Source organism: Mytilus californianus, unplaced genomic scaffold (genome assembly GCF_021869535.1).
Source record: "Mytilus californianus isolate M0D057914Y unplaced genomic scaffold, xbMytCali1.0.p SCAF_5, whole genome shotgun sequence".
Lineage (NCBI taxonomy): Eukaryota > Metazoa > Mollusca > Bivalvia > Mytilida > Mytilidae > Mytilus > Mytilus californianus.
The window spans coordinates 93,591,163-93,610,723 of NW_026262701.1; the positions used below are offsets into that span (position 1 = coordinate 93,591,163).

A 19,561-nucleotide genomic window follows, 5' to 3' on the forward strand; every position below is an offset into this window, starting at 1 on the left:
ATGTCACATCCGGTTGCATACGAAAAAGGGTCGAAAAAATATTCCTTTGAATTTGCCAGTTGTAGGAAATTAATCCTACATTTCATCGCAGTAAAAAAATTCTGAGTCATACACATATATCTTGGGTGTTTCAAAGCACCATTATTTTTTTATTTGGTGTTTCTATAGAATATTTTGGAAACTTGAGGTTACATGGTTACTAAAGCTTGTACATAGGAAAAAAGGGGTGAAAATTTGATTGGTTAACTTCCAGTGATGGTTATTTTCTTATATGCAATGAAATGTTGTGTGAAATTTTGTCTATAGTACTGGACAGGATAAAATTTTACTCATGCCAAGTATTTTTTTATTTGAAACAAAGATAAATTCTGTACAATTATTTGAAAAGTGCAAATTTAACAAAGACTAATAGGGGAAAATCAATGGTGGTATTACAGCTGAAGCAAATGCTCTATTAACAAAATATCAAACTTTAAACAACAGATTTTACTGATCACTGATGTACTGTACCAGGTGTTTCATGTCGACAATTTTCTAGATTTAACTAAGATTTATCTTTTACCTAATTGCAGCATAGAGAATATTTTTTTCTTGAAATTTAAATCCAAAGTTTTGATTTACCAGGTAAGTGCATGAAGAGTAAATAAGACCATTTCACTTGACTTTTTCGATTAGTTGACACGGTTGCTGTAAATAAAATTGTCTCTTTTATTTCACAAGGACAGCAATTGTCTGAAATTTCATGTATCACATGTACTGTACATTGGAAATTGTCATTTTTAAGCTAAAAGCTATTTATCTGTCCCTTAAATACTATCAATTAATGTATTACACAAGATGATTTGCTGGTAAAAGTACCAATAATTTGTCACTTTAAATTTGTAATAATGAGGTTTCACATATTTTTGTGGGTACCAATTTTCATAGATGAAGGAAAAATTGTTATCTTGTGGATACTTGATTTTGTGGTATGCACATATTCTATGTTCAAGCCTTTAAAACTTTATATTATTTTGAAAAAATAACTTTGTGGTTTATCTATACCTACCAAATCCAAGAAAATTTAGTACCCATAAAATAAAATTGAATCTACAGAAAGAGAAAACCCATTATACCCATCTTTTACCACCAAACCACAATCAGAAATAGAACCTACTATTTTTCACACACTGGTAACATGATAACACAAAATGCACATATACACAATATACACAACATGATAAATAATAAATAAATAGCACAGACTTATAGATCAAAATGCATACATAAATAACAAACATTTACTCTTGAATTCATTTTCATGTTTAATTTTACTTTAAAAATCAATACAGATCTTCCAAAAAAAAGCACATCAGTTTAAAAAAATTACCCAAATATCACATGTACAGTAAAAATCAACAAAGAAAGTAGTATGTTCACTTAGTAATTCAACTGAGATCTTTTCAGGATATTTACTACTAACATTAAAAATAACAACATACTCCTAAATTTATTATTTTTTATCTAGATATACAACTCATTCAAAAGAATGATATGAATAAGCTCACATTCTTGTTTTTTATATAAAATTTTTTTACAAAGAAAACCCAGATTTTTAGTGGAAAAGTAATTTCACTAATTTTTTTTCATGGGGGAATGTTAGAAGGGAGTAAAAATGTTAAAATCCTTGAAAAATAATAAAGAAATAATAGTAATTTGGAATATTTTGACAGATGTGTACTTCAGCAATTCCTCAGAGAGTTACAAGAAGGCAAATGTTGAAATGTCTTGCTTACTTTACTGACCATGATTGATTTAATGTTGAAAGTCTTAAAGATAAAGGTTTTACTACAAGTATCACATAAACTCAACATTGTCAATGATCCATGACAATAAATTCAAGGTCAAATAAACACTGTCAGACAGATATGTACACCTTACATTCATTAAATACACTAAATACATTTGAACTTTTTGCTAAAAGTATCAAAGAAACAGACTTAACCATAAAAACTAAACATTGACCAATGAATAAGGGTCCAGAAACAGTCATATTTGCCGGTCATGACCTAAACTGAAAGCTATTTGTCCTAAACGGCAGATTGGGATTTAAAACAAATTTTTTTTTTTTTACAGAAATAATTTCGGTCATTTCATTGAGATTGGGTTTCTTAATCGGCATTTTGCACTTGTTTTTGGTTTTGTAATCCCTGTCCTGTAATAAAACTGCCACTCCAGTATAGTATGACAATCCCGAGGGCCCTCCTAACAACTATATTAATGCCTCCGGGAATTATTGGCTAATGATTGCTAATCACTTTTTACCTGTGTTTTTAAAATCACACCTGACAGTAAACTAATATTATAAAGAAATGAAAATTCCATGACAACTTTCTTCATTATTTAATTACTTTTCAGCAAAGACAATCATCAATTTTTATCAAAAAAAAATTAAAACTTAATTTAATTTACGTAGAAAAAGTAATTTTTCATGAGTTAAACATGTGCTTTATTTACTATGTAATACGCATGTTTGATATAGTCTTCACCAGTTAAGACACTTAATCGTAAAATGCAAAATGATTTCATTCTAAATTAAATGAGGGTAACTATTATCTGTTATATTCAAACACCTTTAAAGGTAATAAAATTAAAAATACGGTGATTTCCTGTCAATTTGATAAACAGAACGAATCCCGGAAATGAATCCAGAATTATTCGTACTTTAGTATTGTCGCAAAACTTCCAGTTTTATATTCATCTTCAAAATCGAAAGAAACTTTGAGATGTCTGAAAATTTACCATTTTGAGTCATTAAAATCATTTCAATTTTAAAAGTTGCATTCCATAAACAGTTCTTGAAAGTTTTTAGAAAAACGGTAAGAAAATTCATGAAGTAAATGTGATGAAACAGTCAATACAAGTTCTTTATTGCTATAATCAAGTGTGATTTCGACAATTTGAAAAAAGGGCCCCAACTTTTAAGTCATCTCAAAATGACTTAGATTGTGTGAAAAAATTTCTGGATCCTTGCCAATGAACCATGAAAATGAGTACAAGGTAAGATGAACCCTGCTCGTCTGACATGTACACCTAACAATCATTCCATACACTAAATATAGCTGACCTATTACTTATAGTATCTGAGATCTATATGATAGATAAAATTTCACTGTATTTTCAAAACTGCTCTTTAAATATACCCCCCCTACCCCCCCCCCCCCCCCCAAAAAAAAAAAAAAAAAAAATCCCTCAAAACTTTTAATCATTCAGTACAAACTTTAAAATCTAACATCATTTTCAATTTCATAAAACAATCCTACAGAAATCATACAAGACTTGAAAAGTCAACATAATATTCCAGATATTTATAATATCTTCTTTATAAATGGTATTTTCTGAATAAACTGTTTCTCAAAGGTAACAAATCTAGGTGAAAACATCAATCTTAATTAAATTCATTGCTGTCAGAGGGGATTAAGGTGGAAAACTTATAATCATTCAAATTGTAATTAATATATAAAGTTATCACAAGGTATCTTGATGTTAAAAAAACCTATAAAAACACAATATGTCATTAGCCTAAAAATTACTTCTAATTAACAAAAATAAGTATTATAGTGTTAATTTTAAAATGCATCAATACAATTTGGTATGTATCTTCAAATATAAAGCTGCAATCACAAACATGAAATGGTCCCAAAACATTAACATTATAAAATTAACACACAAAATGGTAGTCTAGAATAAAATTAACACACACACACTGATACAATAAAAATAGGGACTGTCTACGATTACCTGCAGAAAGTGGCAATAAGAAATAACTATTGTTACTTGCGACACCAATTGCCGTATGAAATCGGTTGCCTGCCAGGAATACATTTTCGGCAATTAGTTCTTAGCGAAAATCCTTTCCAACTAGCCAAGATAAGGTTCGTAACAAGTTTCATGGTTCCACAATTCTACTTGAACCAATGTTCAAATCTGTAACATCAAAAACATCATAACAATAAAGTAATAATAATATTATTAATAAATTAATACATGGATTAAAATAAACAATTAACAACATCTTGTGTCCTGGACAAATGAGTAAAAATTACAAACCTTCAATAAATGCCTCAATAAAAACACATATGAACAGTATTTAAACTATGCAACATAAATCAATATTCTAATATCATATATTCTGTACTATGGATTTGTTTATCGTCATGGATACCAATTTTCTTGAAGAGGCAATATCAGAGAACCAGATGTATCATGTATGGCCTATAAATATGAAATATATAAACAAAAAAACATTAAAAAAAAAAAAAAAAACTGAAATCTTTTAACTTTATCTACCAGTTATACTATTTTGATTTAACAATTATTTTTTAATATTTCTAGGCATCAAAAATGTTTCTAGTCACAACCAATTATTAAAGATAAGTGTGATGGTCTTTAAATTATAATACTCAAAACTTATATACAAAATGAACCTATCTATAAAATATGGTAAAAGTACACAGTACATCAAACTACCAATATATGAAATAAATGAGTGGCACCTTCATAAATGATAAACCTAACATCTAATCATGAAAAATAATATAAATACAAAAAATAATACAATAATTGACTGGATACAAGTAGTCATTTGAGCAATTTACAGTAGATCAATTCTGTGTAACTTCATTCTCAATAAGGCTTGTCTCCACTTCATCTTCAGATTCCGAGTCAGACATTGTAGGAGCAACTTTCTTCACATCTTTAAACCACTGATTTGTCAGATAGTTCATCTGTGTTTGTCCTTCTCTTACTTCCTGTAAAAATACACAAGAACCATAAACATACTAAAATGTTACTTTTATGTCAAATTGTCTATGTCTTTGTTCCTCATAATAGTTTTTATTTACACAGGGAAATCTCTTTTAATGGCACACTTTATATATTTTAATATTCTTTAAATCCTGTAAATTCTCTGCAATAACTAGATTATGCCTAATGATTGAAATAATTAAACAAGAAATGTCCTTAAATTTTTTTTAACATCTATTGCTCAAAAATATCTTCCTGTGCCTTAACATACTAGTGTAATTGATTCTGCCATGAGTGTACTTGAGTTATCTACCCTTGACCTATTTACTGAAAATAGATAACTTACTTCTCTTAAGCACTGCAGCAAAAAGAAAAGCATTATTTGTCTACCCTCTTTTGCAGAAGAAATGAAGCTATTTTTATATTATTCAGATAAAATTATAGTACTCTCAAAAGAAATTTCAAATAATGGCTGTTTTACTTTTCACAAAACTGCTGTTTTCTAAATCATTGTCTGAATAACATGACACATAAACCTCCCCCACCTTATAAAATATATGTTCTGAACAAGAATGTGTCCATAGGACACCATGCTCCACTTGCAGTTTACATTTCCATGTCAAGAGAAACCATGAAATCTGAGTCAAAACAATAATTTGGCATATTTTTACTAAGTTCATATCATACTGTGTACGAAGTTTAAAGTTGATGTGACCATATACTACCTTAAATCAAAACTTTAACCTGATATGGGATGGACAGACAGACAGACAGACAGACAGACCAGAAAACATAATTCCTCTCTACTATGGTAGGCAAGGCATACAAATTTAAGTACATTCCTAGCAGTTACCACCATTGTCTTTAGACTATTTCTTGAAGTGTTTTTAGGTGTTGACAAATTTATATTTGTGGCAAACGTATCTCTTTATAGTGGTTATTGCAATATGACGTGCTACTTATTAAAAATATTGATGTTCTATCCCAGTTTCCTATGCAAAATATGGATTACACATATTCAAAACTGTAAATTGGTTATCTATGGAATATAATTTTTTTCATTGTTGACATTTCTCTTTTCTAATGGAAATTCTATTTCAGTGAACGCTTCTTACTTGAAAATTTATACTTTCTTCCTTTGTATTTTGGTAAGATATTGCTCAAAGCTGTTTTTACCATTCAAAATTGTATCTATTCGTTTGAAAAAGTAATTCCTTTGACCATTCTAATTAAAACATTTTTTCCTCTGCTTCTATAAATTGTTTGATTAAATCAATTTACAAGTCTCACTATAATGAGATATGTATTTACCGATAATTATACATTATTCACTAATGTTCGTATAATGATATTTGAATAACATAAAAAAATATTGTGTGTACAAACCTGTTTAGTAAATCTCCTTGTAAAGAATGGCACGAGATATTTAGCATCAAACTTTAGAAAGCCTTTCTGGTTTGGTTTTAAATAATGGATTTCATACTCCTCTTCAGTTAACTCTGATAAATGGTCAGTATCTACTGTTTCTCCCTGTCAAATAAAATAAAGTATGGTCAGTATCTACTGTTTCTAGCTGTCAAATGAAAATCAAACATATTAAATCCCACCACATTCTGTATGTGACTGTCCCAAGTCAAGAGCCTGTAATTCAGTGGTTGTCATTTGTTGATGTATACATCATTTTCCTTTTTTTTTCGTTTATTGTTTTGTACATAAATCAGGCCGTTACTTTTTTTATTTGAATTGTTTGACATTTGTAATATTGGAGCCTTTTATAGCTTTCTATGTGGTAGGGGTTTTGCTCATTGTTGAAGGCTGTACCGTGACCTTCAGTTACCAACTTCTACATAATTTGGTTTTTGGTTTTTGATAGAGAGTTGTCTCATTGACAGTAATACCACATCTTCTTATCTCAATATCACATGAAAATAAACTTAGGCAACTACTCAGAATATTTGAGAGTCAACAAAAATTAACCACATTTTCAAACAATTTAAAAACTACAATTTTTTGATACACCTATATCAAAAGTGTGTGAAGAAAGATCTGATCAAAAAATGTTGTGTATATATATGCATTATACACACTTTTATTTTGAAACTTATGGGCTTCATTATGAATATGGTAAATTCAAAATACCACAAAATGTAATGTATTTCATAAAATAACATGTAACATTTCATTTACATAAGGGCTGTTCTAGAATTAAATGAATGGGGTATATATGGGAGGCACTTTTTTTATCCATACCACTCTTAATATAATACTGTCATTTTACTTATAATTTATACAAAATTCTAAGGAAAATGCACCACCCACAAATAATAAATTTGAGTGCCTCCCAGCACCCACACCATGATCAATTTGGAACAGCCCTTATTAAAATTTATGGTTTTTGAGCATATTTATAATTTTGTAAGTATATTTGATATCCTTACCATTTCCTTAGTTTTGCTGAGAGAAACTTCTTTACCAGATTTCTTCTTTTTTTTAGTTTTTGCTGTGGCATCTAAAAGCTACAAAATTAATAATATCATTATCAGCTTTTGTTTGAATTTATTCATCATAATACACTTTCTTCTGAAATTATAAAAAGACACAATATATAAATACAATATTAGTTCTATATAAACTTGACATTACTGAAAATGCAACCCTGTTAACCTCCTTGCAGTTTTAACTAGAGGCTCTAAAGATCTCTAAAGAGGACCTAGGTGCATCTTCAACAATGGCCACTCTCATAAATTATTATCATAGGATATAATTCATGACTAAAATCTCTTTTTTTATTGATCATGCCTTGCTGATATTTTTATTGTTTACAGTTTTTCTCTTTTCCCTATGATTTTTGCTTAAAATGCAAAAGGGTAAAAAAAAGTTATCATTTTTTTAAAGGGAAATAACTCCTATAAAGAGTTGACAATTTGAAGATCTTGCCCTGCTATAAATCATTTTGGCATTCATTTAAAGTTTTGATACATCTATTATAGTTTTCAAGATAAAAGGTAAAAATTTGGTATACATTATAGGATTAAACACATTTTTTCTAGAGGTTATTCATGTGTAAACTGGGGAGATTAACTCACAAACTGAATAAAAGTCCGAAGGACTTTTATGTTAAGTTTGTGAGTAAGAGCCCCGGTTTACACATCAATAACCTCTAGAAAAAATGTGTTTAATCCTTATAATTCTTAAGCCAAATATTCGCTATTTTTAATTTACATTTTTTTGTGTAATGGCTACTATAATTACCATCAAATGCACTATTGACAGGTCGTAACTAAGGAGTTGGCCGCCATATTGAATTTCTAAAATCTATAAAGGTTCGATAAATGCAACAGAATCTAAAATAAAATAGGACTTATCCCAAAAACATCATTTTAATGAGATACTTTCCTTATTTGAAGCATACAAGTAACGAAATAATCTTTCCCTTGAAAGTTTTCATTCGTATGACGTCGTGTTTTGCCATGACGTAAATTCACTAAATCATTCATGAAATTTCGCGGAATTTTATTTAAATTTTATTTTTATACATTTTCGAAGCTTTAATGCATTATTTCTTTTTTGTTATATATATGCATTAGAATAGAAACAACTGTTATGTATTTGTTTTTTAATCTCAATTTGCTGAAAATCCCGGGATCCTGGCATGCATGTGTATCGCGCATGAATAGATCACAGTGAAGGTTACTAAAGTAGTTTCGGAAACATGGTATATCGAAGTGTAAACCAAGAGAAAAATTCTAATTGACCAATCCAATTCAAGTATTTATAGATATGTAAATCATATAAGAATTATTGTCTTTTAAGGCAATAATTCAAACACACAAATTTACATTGTAATTTAATGATATTAAAACAATTTGCACCTTGCATAAGAATCTTAAAAGCATCAACCCTAGTATTTTCAAAACAGTTTGAGTTTTCATTTCACTATGTACATAAATGTACTCATAATACTTGTGTTGCATGGGCACTACAAACCTTAGCTTAGAAAGCAAATATATTTGATGTAGGTAGTCTAAAAGAGAGCATTTCTCCTTGTTTTTGCTATTTACTTAAAATAGGTTTCTAAAGCGGCAATTACGTGCAGAACAGTCGTTGCCAATCAGAAATATTTATTTAGAAATTTGAAAAAAATATGTAGAATTCCTTATATAAACATGACATAAGCTTATTATTACCCTTGCTTATGAAGAACTCATTGTAAAGGAGTTCCAGAGGAAATAAAAATAAAAAAATAAAATCCACCCTCCCACCCCATTTTTTCAAACATTTGGATAAAAATCTACTAATTAGTTTTAGTTGGCCTAATGATGATTTGGCAAAGAATGGTTCCAATTGACCGTTAGTTTCAGAGGAGGATTTTTGTAGAACAAAACAGACAACAAGTGATGAGAATAGCTTAATGGATGCTTTTGTTAAGGTGAGCTCAAAAACCAAATTTATTTCTAAAAATATTTAAATTTTTATAGTCAATGTGTTGCATGACCAGAAGTTATATCCATCACACTTCACAGATCTACAATTTGTTTGTTATTGGGATTTAAATTTCACAATATTGAAAAAATCACCAAAACAGAAGATATTCAATAATTTAGGATTAGGGGCACATATCTGTTAACATAAACATATTGATTACCTGTATCCTCTTATTTCATAACTTAAATGCTTCAGCACCATTCAGTGCTAAAAAAGGAAATACAGCCATTGTTTCTTCAAAACATGGTTACTTTCCTGTGTTTCATAAAATTTTGGTCTTGGAATATCAACTTCATGGACTTTTAGGCAATCAATCTAAACAGCTTCATTCTAATAGCCAATTTGTTTTCTTTTCATTTTTTTTAATTAGGAATAAGATTTAATTCATTTTTTTTAAGTAGGAGTATGATAATAACTTACCTTCATTAAAGGCATTGTAGCTCCACCAAGGAACATAGTGGTAAATAAAACAATGATTAAAGTGGTTGTCACTAAAATGTATCTTTTCTCTTCATCCTCTTTAGAAAATTCTAAATGTAAACATAAGGCAAATGCAACAGCACCTCGTAAACCTGGAAAAAAGAATAATAATAATATCAAAATCACATATTTTAATTTTGATGTAAGTAACAAGAGGCTCTCAAGAGCCGGTGTCATATGGTATTTTGAACCTATGATTAATTGACCCAGGGTCAAAATACTGCTATATGGTAAATTGAACACCCCTGTATGGAAAATTGACCCCCCATGCTAAATTGAACCCCCCAGTTTTTTTCATTATAGATGATTATTAGAACATTATACATTATTCTAATGCTTATCATAGATTAAAAATCATTCATACAAGAAGGGGAGGTCAATTTTCCATGATTGGTTAAAAGATATATCTTTGCTTGGTATAAGTGCTCTGAAGTCTTTACCAACAAAATTTCATTCAAAATACTTATTGAAGCATTATCACTAGACCATGTAGCTTGAAGGCTTTAATTATTTGAAATTAAAACATATATATATATATTTATATATAGTTTTGTTAAAATATACTTTTTCACTTTTTTGGTCGTTTGGAAAATGTTGTTTGTGATGTATTTAGACCCCTCTACCAAGAAATTTGTTTTGCATGCACACGTATAAAAATTGCGGTTTTTATCCAATGCAATCATAGGTTTGAACGTTGTTTTCAATTTAGACTTGTATATATATTATATATATACAGGTAGTTTTAATTTTCCATGGAAAAAAGGGGGAGGGGTCAAATTACCATGGCTCAGTTAAATTCAAAAAGTAAAACTTTCAAAACATCTTTTCCAGCATGTTAAATACATACAAACTACTTATTGGAGTATTATTACTATATACAAGAGTTAGAATTACTAGAATTTTAGAAATTAAAGGTCTATGGTAGGGGGTTCAATATACCATGGCAGGGGGGGGGGTCAAAATACCATGGCAAAGTAAAATTTTCAAAATATCTTTTCCAGCAATTTAAATACATACAAACTACTTATTGGAGTATTATAACTATGTAACAGAGTTAAAATAGCTAGAATTTTTGAAATTTGAGGTGTAAAAGGGGGGGTTCAATATACCATGCCAGTAGGGGGGTCAAAATACCATGGCTAGATAAAATTTTCAGAACATCTTTTCAAGCAAGTAAAATACATACAAACTACTTATTAGAGTATTATAACTATATACAAGAGTAAGAATTGCTAGAATTTTTGAAATTAAAGGTTTATAGTAGGGGGTTCAATATACTATGGTAGGGGGGTCAAAATACCATGGCAAAGTAAAATTTTCAAAACATCTTTTCCAGCAAGTTAAATACATACAAACTACTTATGGAAGTTTTATTACTATGTAACAGAGATAGAATAGCTAGAATTTTTGAAATTAAAGGTGTAAAAGGGGGGGGTTCAATATACTATGGCAGGGGGGTCAAAATACCATGGCTAGATAAAATTTCCAAAACATCTTTTCAAGCAAGTAAAATACATACAAACTACTTATTGGAGTATGATAACTATATACAAGAGTCAGAATTGCCAGAACTTTTGAAACTAAAGGTCTATAGTAGGGGGTTCAATATACCATGGCAGGGGGGTCAAAATACCATGGCAAAGTAAAATTTTCAAAATATCTTTTCCAGCAAGTTAAATACATACAAACTACTTATTGAAGTATTATTACTATGTAACAGAGATAGAATAGCTAGAATTTTTGAAATTGGAGGTGTAAAAGGGGGTGGGGGTCAATATACCATGGCAGGGGGGTCAAAATACCATGGCTAAATAAAATTTTCAAAACATCTTTTCAAGCAAGTAAAAAACATACAAACAACTTATTGGAGTATAATTACTATGTAAAGGAGTTTTAACAGCTATAATTTTTAAAATTAAAGGTCTATAGTAGGGGGTTCAATATACCATGGTAGGGGGGTCAAAATACCATGGCAAAGTAAAATTTTCAAAATATCTTTTCATGCATGTAAAATACATACAAACTACTTACTGGAGTATAATTACTATGTAAAGGAGTAACAGTAGCTAGAATTTTGAAATTGGAGGTGTAAAAAGGGGGGGGGTTCAATATACCATGGCAGGGGTCAAAATACCATGGCTAAATAAAATTTTCATACCTACCATGGTATATTGAACCCCCTACTATAGACCTTTAATTTTAAAAATTATAGCTGACATATACATATGGGAAAAATGACCCAGGGTTCAATTTTTAGGGGGTTCAAAATACCATATGACACCAGAATTGCTCACCTAGTTAAATTGTACCATTTTGATATTCAGTTTTACCTTTATTGCAATCAGTCAAGTTTGCTTATTTGTAAATCTTAGTGACATTTTTGACTTGTATGACTTGTATTGATGATCATTTTTACTGTTTACAGTTTTAAAAAAGAATTGGCAAAATTATAAAAATTCTTAATTTTGACCTTTTCATGACTTATTTGAAGATCTGATTTTGATCTCATTTATGCCATTAATAGTTTATATGTATTAAAATTTTTACAAAAATGCAAAAAAAAAAAAAATGGCATTTAGGGGCAATAACTTTATGAGGAGTCAGTTGATCATTTCAGACATGCAGACTTTGTTGATAATATTTTGCTGAAATTTTTGCTATTGACAGTTTCTCTATATCTTTTATTGCTTTTGCAAAAAATGGTTAAATTTGTCTTTCAAGGGCATACTCTGGTAAGAGGTCAATTGAAGATTTCAACTATTTTGACTGATTTGTATCTTATTGTTCTCTTCAATTTAGTCTCTTTCTATTATAGTTTTCAAGATAATAACCAAAATCTGCAAAATTTGCTACAAAACTTATATTTCAGGGTCAATAATTCATCATGGGTTGTCTGATCTTTCTGAAACTTCCTGGAGATAGGCCATGACCTGAAGAACATCTTTACCCAATCAGTTTTCCTCTAACTGCTTTAGTTTTAGAGCTATTAATCAAAACTGTGGAAAAAATTCAGGGGCAATAACCCCAAAAAAGATTTGTAGATTTTTCTGAAAATGCTGAACATTTTTACCCCACATCAGTTTTGTTCAAACTGTTTAAACTTTTAAGATATAAGCCAATAAATTGATTCGCCGAGCGCAGCTGGATACGACCACAGAGGTCCAACCCTGAACAGTTGGGGCAAAAATGGATACAATATTCTTGCTTGATACAGGTCTGAATTTGGATTGAAATTAAATGTTTGACACATAATAGGTTTCTGACACAGAATAACTGTAGTCAAAGAACTTAGAATTGGTTATATGATTTGAATTTATATTCAATTTTTTACATTCAGGTAAAGCTCTACCTTAGAGCAATATCAAGGACAAAATGATGGACATAGGTAAAACTATATGCCATTTCAACTTAGGGTCAAGGACATGCAATCATCATATTAAAGTAACTGATGCATGTATTCTAAAATGTATAAGCTCAGAACTTAAGATTTGTAAGAAACTAAGTTTTGAAGGTTGTTTTTCTGATTTCAATCTCAATCAATGTCTTTTATTGTTTGCCTAATGTCCAATATCATATATTTCATACATATTCAGGACAACAATCTCAAACTAAGAGAAACATGCTACTTTAAAAATGTCCCAAAGTTTATGAAGGAGATTGGTAATTATCCACATTAAAATATATTACAAAGCGGCAAATATATACCTGTGCATTGAAGATACAAATACATGACATATAATCTTGGTTAACTTACCACTAAACCACATTATAAATTGATTTTTACGAGTAATCTTATGTTCTCTGAAGAAATTAGCTAGAAATGTTAATGGAAATATATTGAAAGCTCTTCCTATCAACACAAGTGCCTGAAAAGACAAAATATAAAACATTTATTTTTTTAGTTGAAAAACATAAACATGCATGTACCTAATTCAAAATTTGTATAGAGCTGCAGTGGCTGAGTGGTCACGACATATGGACGACACCAATTGTACATAACACAGACATTCTTCAGCCTATCACCACTACTGTACTGAAAGGAGGCTCAAAATAACTATTCAATATAAGGAAGAGATGTGCTTGATCTTATGGTATGTGGTTAGTTTGTCAGCAACTCTGGAAATACCATCTTTTATTTTGTATTTGAATGTTTCAAAATCAATCAATGTCTTATACATGTACATGTATATGTGCACTTGCATAAGGTGGTTTTTTATCTGACACAGCTCATATATTAAGTGTCTTAGTTATCAAATAGAACTTAGTGTTGTTGGCAGATCTTTGTCTTTGATAGTCTCTATTAAATTTATTTGCAACTTTTCTAGACTAAGGCAATTTAAAACTTGAAATATAGTATAGAAACTTGTTTATTCATAAAGACTTTAATAATGTTGACCTTTATAATTCTTTTGGTTTTTCCTATTGCTGGGTTGATGTCTAACTAGATATCATTGAGATGGGAGCCATCTCTGTGGGCCCCGCTGTGAATAATGTGTGGTCAAAAATGTGTATCTTTATCATTGGACATGGGGTTGTCAAATGAAACCAAAGTTTTTAACCTTGACCTTTGACCTAGGAAATTGTACATAAATTATGACACACCCTCTGGTGTTGGTTTATATACATATCAAGTATAAACTTTGAAATCATAATGATTCTCAAGATATAGAGCGGACACGATCTTTACCATAGGACATGGGGTTGTCAACTAAAACCAAAGTTTTTGACCTTGACCTTTGACCTAGGAAGTTGAACATACATTATGACACACCCTCTGGTGTTGGTTAATATACATGTCAAGTATAAACTTTGAAATCATAACGGTTCTCTAGATATAGAGCGGACACGATTTGTTACAGACGGACGGACGGAAGGACGGACGGACGACAGACGGACGGACAGACTGATCACTATAGGGCGGCCGCCATTCGGCGGGGCCTAATAAATGTACATCTCACATCTCCTTTCATTCATATTAATAATACTTACAATACCCCATATGACTAGAGCTGGCTTGACTATTAAACCATTAAAACTAAATATGGCTAACCCAAGATAGGCAAACACACAGGTTTCTGAAAAAAATATACATTTCAAAATAAAGATAGGTAGTTTCATAAATGAAAAAATCCAAAATCACTAAAAAAAAGAAAAGTTTACACATACCTACCACTGTCAAAAATTTCATTAAACATCAACATATGTTATAATATACAACAAATTTAACCTCATGTTCATATAATAATGTTATTCTTTCTTTCATTAATACTTTTAAATGTTATAGATATTGCTAAATACAATCAAATTTATAAATTCATTCTTTAAGGTTATCAGTTTAACATTGATTGATTGACTGACTAGTGTTTAATGCAACTTTCAGCACTATTGTGCTATTTCGAGGCAGTCAGTTTTTATAGGTGGAAGAAGCTGGAGTGCCAGGAAAGAACCACAGACCTTTGCTAGGCTAACTGACAATCCTAGTCAATTAACATTAATGTTGAGCACACCTTCCAGGTGCAATTCACAACCTCAGTGTTGGCAGGCTAGTGATACATCTCATCTTTGTATTAATTTAAGTGATGTGATGTGTATGTGTATGTGTGTATTGTTTACATACCTGCTAATCAATGATATAGTTCTAAATGTTATCTGTGTAGTGATCTGTGTGGTGTCAGTCATGTTTGTGTATATAGGTATGTCTGTGTGTACTGTTTACATACCTGCTATAAATGATATAGTTCTAAATGTCATCTGTGTAGTGATCTGTGTGGTGTCAGTCATGTTTGTGTATATAGGTATGTCTGTGTGTACTGTTTACATACCTGCTATAAATGATATAGTTCTAAATGTCATCTGTGTAGTGATCTGTGTGACTGGTGATAGATTTGAATGAGTATAATGAGACATCACAATTCCACAAAATAAAATGGCCATGATACCTGTAAGTAAACAAATAGAATCAGAATACAATGGGAGTAGGTTCATAAAGTATATAAAAATAGGAAGATGGTGTATAATTGCCAATGAGACAACTTTCCACCAGAGACCAAATGATGTAGAAGTGTCAATAATAGCCTTACAAACTAGAGGCTGTCAAGAGCCTGTGTCGCTCACCTGTATTTACTGATGCTTTGGAAATCATGTAAAACAAGAAATGATTGTAACAGGATGCTGTTACGAAGTCTCCCAAACGAAGCTCCCATAATTCGTATGACATTGACATTGGGCAAAGTCCAGTGAAAATTGGTTTGGTCCAGTAAAGTTATATGCATTAGTGATGCCTGGGGACTAACCTTGTATATCATTCAAATCATCTTGGCATGACAAACCAGAATATATATGGTTTAGGGGTGGGGATCTCGACCATTTACAAGATACTAGAACATTGGGGGTGGGGGGAACCCCTGGGGACTGACCCTATACGTCATTCAAATGTTCGTTACATGACAAACAGGAATATATATGGTTTAGGGGTGGGGATCTCAACTATTTACAAGATATAAGAACATTGGGGGTGGGGGGAACACCTGGGGACTGACTGTATACGTCATTCAAATGTTCGGGATATGACAAATAGGAATATATATGGTTTAGGGGTTGGGATCTCGACCATTTACAAGATATTAGAACTTTCTCAAATGGCAGGGGGTCGGGATGACCCCTGGGGACTAACCCTGTATTTCATTTGATGTGCTTTATCATGACAAACCAGAATATATATGGTTTAGGGGTGGGGATCTCGACCATTTACAAGATATTAGAACTTTCTCAAATGGCAGGGGGTCGGGATGACCCCTGGGGACTAACCCTGAATATCATTCAAACCATCTTAGCAAGTCAAACCTGAATATATATGGTTTAGGGGTGGGGATCTTGACCACTTACAAGGTATTAGAACTTTCTTAAATGGCAGGGGGTGGGGTGACCCCTGGGGACTAACCCTGTATTTCATTTGATGTGCTTTATCATGACAAACCAGAATATATATGGTTTAGGGGTGGGGATCTCGACCATTTTCAAGATATTAGAACTTTCTCAAATGGCAGGGGGTCTGGGTGACCCCTGGGGACTAACCCTGTATATCATTCAAACCATCTTAGCATGACAAACCAGAATATATATGGTTTAGGGGTGGGGATCTCGACCATTTACAAGATATCAGAACTTTCTCAAATGGCAGGGGGTTGGGATGACCCCTGGGGACTAACCCTGTATATCATTCAAACCATCTTAGCATGACAAACCAGAATATATATGGTTTAGGGGTGGGGATCTTGACCACTTACAAAGTATTAGAACTTTCTTAAATGGTAGGGGGTGGGGGTGACCCCTGGGGACTAACCCTGTATTTCATTTAATGGGTTTTATCATTTAGAACATTTTCAATTAAAAAGATTGTGTCTATCACAAACGGTTTTCAATTTATAATCATTTGAAAATTTAAAAAAATAAAATCCCATAGGGTTCTATAGTAAAACACTCTTTTCTTTTTGCCCCTCAAAGTATCCCTTTATAAATCCCATTGCACAAACTAAACCCTGATTGCACCACTAGACATGTTAGTCTAACATATTGTGAACCCTAAGTTAATCTGACAAGCGGTTTTGGAGAACGGGTGCGGACAAGTTCAAATTTAAAAGCGGCGGAAGAGGAAGAGGAAGAGGAAGAAGAATAATAATAATAATAAGAACTGAGCAAAAACAATAAGTCTTCCCAAACTTCGTTTGGGAGACTTAATAAGGTTAAAATCATAATTAATAGTATTAGATATTAGATATTATAATGATATCTAAGATAATAACAAAAAACTGCAAAATTTTTGTAAAATTACTAACTCAGGGGCAGCAACCCAACAACGGGTTGTCGGATTAGTCTGAAAATTTCAGGGCAGATAATTCTAAATCTGATGAACATTTTTGCCACCTAGCAGATTTGCTCTAAATGCTTTAGTTTCAGAGATATAAACCAAAAACTCAATTTTACCCCTATGTTCTATTTTTAACCAAGTCGGCCATGATGGTTGGAAGGCGGGGTAATCGGACAAATTTTTTAAACAAGATACCCTAATAATGATTATGGCCAAGTATGGTTAAATTTGTCTCAGTAGTTTCAGAGAAGATGATTTTTGTAAAAGATTACAAAAATTTACAAAAAAATTGTTAAAAATTGACTATTAAGGGCAATTACTCCTAAAGGGGTCGACTGACAATTTTGGTCATGACAACTTATTTGTAGATCTTACTTTGCTGAACATTATTGCTGTTTACAGTTTATCTCTATCTATAATAATATTCAAGATAATAACCAAAAACTGCAAAATTTCCTTAAAATTACCGATTCAGGGGCAGCAACCCAACAACAGGTTGTCAGATTTGTCTGAAAATTTCAGGGCAGATAGATCTTGACCTGATAATCAGTTTTACCCTATGTCAGATTTACTCTAAATGCTTTGGTTTCAGAGATATAAGCCAAAATCTACATTTTACCCCTATGTTCTATTTTTAGCCATGGCGGCAATCTTGGTTGGTTGGCAGGGTCATCGGACACATTTTTTAAACTAGATACCCTAATGAAGTTTGGTTAAATTTGGCCCAGTGGTTTCAGAGGAGAAGATTTTTGTAAAAAGCTAACGACGACGATAATGCCGCCGACTATGACGGACGACAGACGCCAAGTGATGAGAAAAGCTCACTTGGCCCTTTGGGCAAGGTGAGCTAAAAAGCTGAAAAAATCAAATATGCATTTATAAAACCATTTCGGAATATATGTATTAATCTATTGAGGAACATCAATTAATTATAATCATTTTCAGTGAGTATATATCCTACCTATGTAGGTTTAGCATTTATTAAATCTTCATATTATCATGAAGTATCTCTAGAACGTAAAAATGACATCACCAAAATTCACACTTGATCTGTGTTTTGTGGTAATAAGCATAATATTGTGTCTAAGTTTCATAACATTTGGCTGAGGCAAACTAAAGTTAGAGAAAGGAAACCAATTTCGGTACGTACTTACAGAAGGACAAGAGTAACACTTAATGTCCCCTCTGCTGCGACTGGGGCTTAAAAAGTGAATAATTAGCATGTATAATACTGTGGATTCATAATTATTCCTGGGATATCAACCTACGTGGTTATAGGTAAACCATGAATTTAAATGTTCAACAAAGTACACATTTCTATAAGCTTGTATGCAGACTTTGGCAAATCCATGAACTTAAATATCCATGAAAATACGACTTTTCCGCAAACCAGAAAAATTAATACCCACGAAAATAAATGAATCCACAGTATACATTTGGAGATCTTGTAAGTGTCGAGTTTTACCTGATAAATGTAATCCCTCTGCTAAACCATATGGGAGATATGAAAAAGTGAGCATTAAACCAAACTCTAATGAAGGTGTTTTTCTCAGATCAAAATGCTTTAATAACTGAAAAAGAAAATACATACTGTATAAAGCAACGAGGTACTGCTATTAAAGTGAACAAATGATACACCCACCTCTTGTAAAGTCCATGATTTTCCAATGGAAACCCCAAAAAGAATTCATATCAAAAACAAAATAGGATGTGCACAGTAGCATTGCATGGTGAATATTCTGAGAAAGTTTAAATTCAGATGAAAGATTAATATACAAATGTGTACTGTAGTGTGCTAATATAACAGAGTCCATGTCATGCCGAAGTAAACCTTGGATGAAGAAATGATAGAGGAGTTGGAAAAGTTTGTCATGTGTGTAAGATTCTGTGAAAGATTTTAGGTGTTCAGCAGCAGAAACGAATACAAAAGTGAGACAGAAGGAG

At 31.5% G+C, this 19,561-nt stretch overlaps 1 protein-coding gene across 1 annotated transcript in view; it reads right to left on the reverse strand.

Annotated features, from left to right (window-relative positions):
• Window positions 1-3,214: 3,214 nt before the first annotated feature.
• LOC127700229 (sodium/hydrogen exchanger 8-like) overlaps window positions 3,215-19,561 on the reverse strand; it is a 78,839-nt gene continuing 62,492 nt past the window's right edge. The window contains exons 9-16 of the mRNA XM_052203652.1: window positions 19,083-19,188; window positions 15,573-15,689; window positions 14,740-14,825; window positions 13,505-13,616; window positions 9,691-9,842; window positions 7,224-7,301; window positions 6,172-6,315; window positions 3,215-4,790 (exon numbers count right to left, since the gene is read on the reverse strand). Coding sequence (XP_052059612.1) covers window positions 4,644-4,790; window positions 6,172-6,315; window positions 7,224-7,301; window positions 9,691-9,842; window positions 13,505-13,616; window positions 14,740-14,825; window positions 15,573-15,689; window positions 19,083-19,188 — 942 coding nt within the window. The 3' untranslated portion in view covers window positions 3,215-4,643. The remainder of the gene's footprint in view (window positions 4,791-6,171; window positions 6,316-7,223; window positions 7,302-9,690; window positions 9,843-13,504; window positions 13,617-14,739; window positions 14,826-15,572; window positions 15,690-19,082; window positions 19,189-19,561) is intronic.